At 47.5% G+C, this 7,122-nt stretch overlaps 1 protein-coding gene across 1 annotated transcript; it reads right to left on the reverse strand.

Moving 5' to 3' along the window:
* Nucleotides 1–358: 358 nt before the first annotated feature.
* RPS3 (ribosomal protein S3) lies at nt 359–6,871 on the reverse strand. The gene is made up of 7 exons (XM_080374987.1): nt 6,740–6,871; nt 5,730–5,860; nt 5,392–5,485; nt 4,071–4,165; nt 3,022–3,209; nt 1,401–1,597; nt 359–427 (listed from the first exon to the last, which is right to left on the reverse strand). The coding sequence occupies exons 1-6, from the start codon at nt 6,767–6,769 to the stop codon at nt 1,404–1,406; spliced, it is 732 nt and encodes a 243-aa protein (XP_080231113.1). The 5' UTR covers nt 6,770–6,871; the 3' UTR covers nt 359–427; nt 1,401–1,403.
* Between the last annotated feature and the right edge of the window lie 251 nt (nt 6,872–7,122).

Genomic DNA, 7,122 nt, shown 5'->3' on the forward strand with positions numbered 1-7,122 from the left:
CACAGATGTGAAAAAAGCATTTAGTACACTGTAGTAGTGTTTCACTTGAAGCCAGAAAGATACCAATTACTGCAACTGCTTTGGACACTACTAAGCTTTCCCCTTCTGGAAACCTCAGAGAAAGGGACTGGTAAGTAAGTGAAGAGTTACCAGTACTACTCCAGTTAATGGGGTGTTATTAATGACCCCCTAAACACCAGAACGCTGCTCCAGCTCTACCTAGAAATCAGCATTCTTCCCCACTCTTAGATCAGGATCTGGTGAGTTCACTCCAAAAGGGTTACACAACTCCGTACCAAAGATGGGAACAAGGCTTTCCTGGAATACATCTTGCAAAAAAAAGCACCTCCACAAACACTGTCTTTTGTGATTTTATTAAGACATGTTTTCAGGACAGTCAAGCTTCTGGTTGCAGATGTTACAAACCCTACAACAAAAAACAAAATACCAAGTGAGATGGTGGCAAACCATTTCCCATAACCACTAATAAACAAGTTTCAAGTTTTCGAATTAAATGGCACCTCTAACTTGGTGCATTTTAGCCAATGATCCCCCTTTCCCCAACAGGAGCAGACCTTGCTAGTCAGATTCCCTTGTTTCACCGTAGCTCTGCAAACACCCTGAACCCTCCCAGTTCACGCAGGGCTAGCTTCAGTCAGAGACCATCACAGCCCGGTTTTCACTAGTGGCAAAGGCGGCTTTCTGGAAGAGGCCTTAGGCCCTGTGCCTCCTGCTGCTCTCAAGAGAAAGCGAGCAAAACTTTCAGAAGCAGCAAGTTGCACATTTTCACTGGGAACAACCCCAAGCAGGTCTCAGGCAATTTCAAGCTATCAGTTTCTGTCTTTAGAAGCTACTCATTCAGGGAGACAGGATTTCAAACCTTGATTATTTACTTACAAAACTAGCCTACATGTTGTACTGAACATCACCAGCTTCTAAGTCTATCCCAAACCAGATCCCATGGAGGGAGGAGTATCTAAGAAATATACACCCTGTCCCAGAGACAATTCACTGGCAGCAGGTGGCACAATGTGAAAACATCAAAGGCACTGAACCCTTCTCAGACAAATGCCTCTAAGTCACTCAAATTGTGACCCAAGGTCCCCAAATCCATGCTGCAGAACACAACATGAAACCGGGCACTTGGACAAGGATATTCCCTTTCAGACTCGTCATCTCATCTTCACTGAAGGGTGTGCTTAGGTGGTTTGCGGCATGCCTTTGCAGATGCCCCCTTCGCCCATGGCAACACTCAATCCAATCCTGCTGACCACTGCACTTGGTGCAGCACAGCAGCTTTTCTTCCCAGTACCCCAGTTACATGACAGCTTTTTTGGTGACAGACACCTTCCCCACATGGATCCTCACCAAACCCACCTCCCACTGCTTCAGGCACTTACCCCTCACGCAGTGGGAACTGGCTGAGGCATAGCTGGCTGTTCTGGTTTGCCACCTTTCTGCTCTGAAATGGGGGTGGTGGGCAAGATCTCTTCTTTGGGTTCCACAATGCTGACATGGTCTGGCAGAGGCTTTTTGGGGCCAATCTTTCCACTTGGGTCCCAGGGCAACATAATCTTTACTTTGATGCCCAGTACTCCTGTGAAGAGCAACAGGAAAACAGACACGCTCATTCAACACGAAATATCAGCCACACATTCACTAGGGACAAGCCCCAAGGTTGCAAAATATGCTACCTGCACCAAAAACATCTCCTGACAACACTGAAGATGCAAGCTGATCAACACAAACTTGTTACAGCTTAAAAATCTAATTACTGTGAATTTACATCAGCATGTTTACATTTATCCAATTCATTGCCTTTGCTAAGCACAGCCTGGGACTACGATGAAAACATGCTAACTCTGAAGTCATGCTATCCCTGCTTTTAAACCCTGTCCTTCCTGGGGTAGCTCAGCTCACTTTCCTGGGAAATTGCACTGGTTTTTTTGCATCCCTTCTCAGACAAATGCCTCCAAATCATCCAATGAGTAGGACATCCTGCCCAGGACAGCCTTAGCACAGCACCACAGAACATGGCACTGAACAGGCTGCAATGACACAAGGACATCCTTTCTGACTTGTCATCGCATGATCACCAAAGGGAACGTGAAAAATAGCTTTGTCTATGCTAGTATCCCCACATCAGGTGTTCTGTAATTAAGTAACCCAAAGCCACTGAAGATGGGTAAGGCATTTGTGTTTTACCAGAAGGAAGGATAAGCGTAAGCAGGCTTGGCTGGTTTAGCTGGGAAGACTTGCCAGGGCGCAGCTATGGGGGAAAACTGTCTGACACTTGCTTTTTCATGGGTCTTGTAACACCTGTGTTCTGCCTGCCTACCCCTAAGAGCCAAGAAAGCCAGAATCTAAACTGCCAACAGCTCTTACAACTCAAGTCAATGTGTGTTTCATTTGCAAGTTGTTTTGTAACTGGCCACAGGATACAAGTGAGAGTATCTAGAAAATCTAGTCACATTCTCAACTGGAAACATTCAGCCACCACCACTAGAAAAGTGGGTGACCTGGGATGACTACATAAAATCCTGTTGTCTGCTGAAGGCCCCTTCCTTCTCCACTGCCCATTCTCATACACAAATACAAATAAAGTTCTACTTCAGATGTAATGTGCAAACTCCACAGTGAGAGCTTCGTTGCAAAAGCCCAAGAAAATAACAGATTTTCAGTAAGAACAACTAGCAGCAGCACAATTGAACCACTCTGCAGGATCCGTGGTGCATCAGTATCATGTGAGTTGCCACTCACAGGTGACAGAAGGAAACGTCCAACCTGCAGGCACAGGATGCCAGGAGTTGAGATCTTAGAATCACAGAATGGTTTGGGTCAGAAGTGACCTTCAATATCACCTAGTTCTAAGCCCCTGCCATGGGCAGGGGCACCTTCCACTAGACCAGGCCGCTCAAAGCCCCATCCAGCCTGGCTTCGAACACTTCCAACTTTGGACTCTGAAAACCCAGAGAAGGAAATCAACAGAGCTGCAAAGGGATCTGCATCTCAGCCACTCACCTTGCCGGAGAAGGACGTGACGCACAGCTGTGTCAACATAGTAATTCACGGGGTCTCCACTGTGGATCATCAAGCCATCTACAAACTTCATGGACTTGGCACGCTGACCTCTAAGTTTGCCAGACACAACCACCTCACAACCCTTGGCACCACTTTCCATGATGAAGCGAAGGACACCATAGCAGGCTCTGCAAGAAGAGAGCAGGCACAGCATTACTCCCACTCTGCCAAATCTACATGGTTCCACAGAGGCATTTTACCCCAATTTCAAGCACAGGCAATCACACTTGAACTTTTGTTTGTAAAGTCTTCTGAACACACACCCGTGCAACCAAAGCTCTGTTAATGTTACTCAAAGCAGCAAAAATCTTCACACCGTTTTAGCACTGTCAAACCCAGCCTAAGAAAACCCTTGTGACTTATGGTCCTTGTAAGGTGGTGGAAACAGTGACAGGCACACCTTCTTTGTGACACAAAAGCAGCTCCACAGCTGAAGGTGGCCAATACACCCATGTCAGGAGTGCAGCTCCTCAGCCCTTCTCAGACAAATGCCTCTAAATCATTCAATGATGAGAGGATGCTCCTGCTGAAGAACCACCCACAGCATCACAGAACATGGCACTGCAGAGGTACTGCAACAAGAGCCACCCACTTTTCTGACTCGTCATCTTATCATCACAGAAGGGATCTGAGAAGCAAGGTCACTGTCACTTGATGAGCTACAGCTCAGCAAGAAGGTCTGAAGTAGTGTTTCAGTCCTCCACCTATTCATTCACAAAAAAAACCCCAAATGCAAGCTTTATGCACACCAGTCAGACAACTTGTAATCTGATCCAAGACTCTAAAGACTTCAACTTTTACGCATAACATACATTATCTAGCAAATACCTCCTTCAACTGTGTACAAACTGTCAAAAATACGAACTGCCCTCTCTAAGTGCAGCATTACTAGGTTAAATTTTCAAACTACAGATGGGTTGGCAAGGAGTTTTCCTGAAATAGTATTTGAATTCTTCACTATGCCATCACACTCTATTTGCTCTACTCACCGACGCACTGCTAAACCTCCCAGCAGCTTGTACCGTAGGGACTCTGCCTGAGCGATTGCACACAGACCTCTCGTAGCCACCTTCTCGGCATAGAGCTACAAAGGAAAAGAAGTAAACTCAGAAACAGGGCTCTACTTCAAGATAGTTTTAATTTCACAGAACTGGAGCTTTGTACTACTCTATGCTCCACTATCTACACTCGGTTCAGCTAGTCTTTCCACATTTGCATGCAGAAGCTTCATCCTTGTACACGACACACCCTTAATACATATGGTGCCTGTCTCCTACTCCTGGCAGAGCTGAGACACACTGATGACACTTCACTGAAAGTCAGAAGCCACATCCATGGCGCAGTCTCAAAGAGCTGCTGCTTCAAACAGCCCCAAAACATTAGGTATCACTGCAGAGAGGTATCCAGACCGTCACAAGAACTTCACTTAAGACATGGTTTCTGCAAAATATCAGTTACATCAGTTTGCTTAAGTATTAAAATCAAACCTAATAAAAGGTTTGATTTTTGAAAGCTAGGAGAGTGAGCTAGGAGAGTATTAAATCTAACCTCTCCAAGAGGCCAAAGTCTGGTATGTCAGAAGAAGCTGACATTCAAAATCAGGCACACTATATTCCTAGAGCTGACAGATCATGCTGTGCTTTGTGAGGGCTTGTGCCATTCAGTATGTTTAAGCATTTGCTGGAGATCATCAGCAAAATTCACCGTATAATGTGATCCAGCAACACTGGCCCAGCAAGTGTAACTATGAGCACCACCCCAGATCACACATTCCCCCCCACCCCTGATTTGTTTGACAGGGAAGTACTAGTAAGGACACCAGGTTCCAAACATTAAAATATCAGAAATTAATGGTGTGTCACTTCACTGTTTATTTCATTACAGTATTACATTCAAATATCTCAAATATTTGCACCAGAACAGTTTCTCTGTAAGGACAGAAACATCATGAATTCAATAAAGGTAATGCTAACACATGAATAACAAACATTACGTTGTTAAGACAAGCTTCTCACTTCAATATTGGGAAAGCAACATCCCCTGCAAAATATTTACAGAGAAGTTTAAAAAGTTTTGTCTGCATCCTACTTACTGGGAAATCAGAGAAAACCAGCCAAAGCAACAGCACTTCAAAATACCACAAACAATAATGCTTTTTGTACTTCAGTGCAAGAGAGTTTTGTAAGAATAGATAAAACATGCCCCAAATTATCTTCCAAGTCAAACTGCCTTTCAGCTGACACCATCCAGACAGTGCACAGAACCAACTGCACAACCTGCTTGCTACTGTTTTAACAGAGACAGTTTTACCTCAACACTTCCCTCAGGGAATCCAAACCGCTTCTGCACAACAGCTGTCAGCTCCCGGATGCGACGCCCCTTCTCACCCAGGACATTCTGAGTTCTGGAAGAAAAAAAGCGCAGTATGACTGAGAAAAATGCCTCCAAGTCCGGGCCTGTAATCATCCCAAAATGCTTCCAGGCTGAACATCTAAATTAGTTCAAAGGTTGTAACACTGCTGTATCACTAAAGATCACTTCAGGATCTCTTTCCCAAGTAGGTTCCTTATAATGTCATCTACCACTCCAGCCTCCAGCAGCCTCCCTTACAGCCTTGCACAGTTAGTCAACAGCAGCATCTCAGTTACCTGGTGGCAAGTATGATAATCTCAGTCCTGGTTGGAGTGACTCGCACTTCTACTCCAGAGTACCCATCTTCAGCCAGTTCACGAGTCAGAAACTCATTCAACTCAGCTTTGAAGATACCGTCAGCAACAAACTAAAAAACAAACGGACAAAGTCAAGCTCTGTTGAAGAGCGCAGCCTGAACATAAGATTTTCACATTTTGAGTCTGGGTGCAATTCATCCCTGGGAACATCATGCAGACCAGCAGTTTCTCCCCCCACGAAGAGGAAGCAGCAGTGGGGAGCAATAAAAAGCATCCTCCCTTAAGTTCCCAGAGACAATTCCGTTGTAGCAGGAGCCTACACCACTGCCTGCTCCACACCTCGCCACAGCTACACTTCGTGCTGAAGGCTGAAATCATAGCTCGCTGCTACGTCTCGCGGTGGTACTCTGATTCGGGTATGAGTTTACATAAAATAAAATAAATACAGGGATCAAATCCCTTTACCAGCCCCACAAGGGCCTGTTGCTAGGGCTCTAGCTTCCACCGTGACAGGGCACAGGCCCCAGGCCTCCCTCCCTCTCTCAGACAGGCAAGAGCCCTGCCGGCCCACAGAAGCGGGGAGTCACTAAACCCAAACTTCTACTACTACTACCTACTACTACTACAAAAAAAAAAAAAAAAAAATTAGAAAAACTAAGTAAGTTCAGCAGCTTTCAGCAGCGTTCCGCATCCCCACGCACAACCTCAACCTGTCTCCCCCGTGCACACAAGCCCAGAGCCCCGTGCAAGCCCCACACAGGCCCGGGGGGGAATCACGGCTCCCTCCCGCCCCGCGCGCTCCCTCACCCCGGCCTCCCGCCGCCATGTTCCCCGCCGGGCCTCCGATCCGCATCCGCCGCCATCCTCCCGCATCCGCCGCCATCCCCTCGCCGCTGCTTCACCCCGGTGAGGCCCGGGGCCGCTCCGGGCGTGACGCCGCCGATATGGAAGTGCCCCGCAGCCGCAGCTCGGCGGGCCGCCGCCCTCACCTTGCGCTTCTTGGAGATCTGCACCGCCATCTTGAGCCGCGCCGCCCGGCGGAAAGGAGGGTTCCAGCACCTGAGGGCGTGCTATATCTGCCTTCCGTGGTGTCCCATTGGGCCGGCGGTATCACGTGGCCGGGCGAACGGGGGCCGATGGGAAATGTAGTCCTTCCGGTGCCCGGACACGCCGCCATCTTGGGGAGGCTTCCCGCTGCTAGCGCTGTCAGTGCCCGGGCAGGCTGCTGTGAACGCCTACAGCCGGCATTGAAAAAGGCGGTGAAAGAGATATGTAATGGGTGCAGGAGTTAGCAGCATGATAATTCAGCCCCATTTTCTACCTGGAGCCTTGCTGTGGTGGGAAAGAGGCCCTTCCCTCACAGTACTGCGGC

This window comes from Falco punctatus (assembly GCF_963210335.1).
Source record: "Falco punctatus genome assembly, chromosome: 2".
Taxonomy (NCBI): Eukaryota; Metazoa; Chordata; class Aves; order Falconiformes; family Falconidae; genus Falco; species Falco punctatus.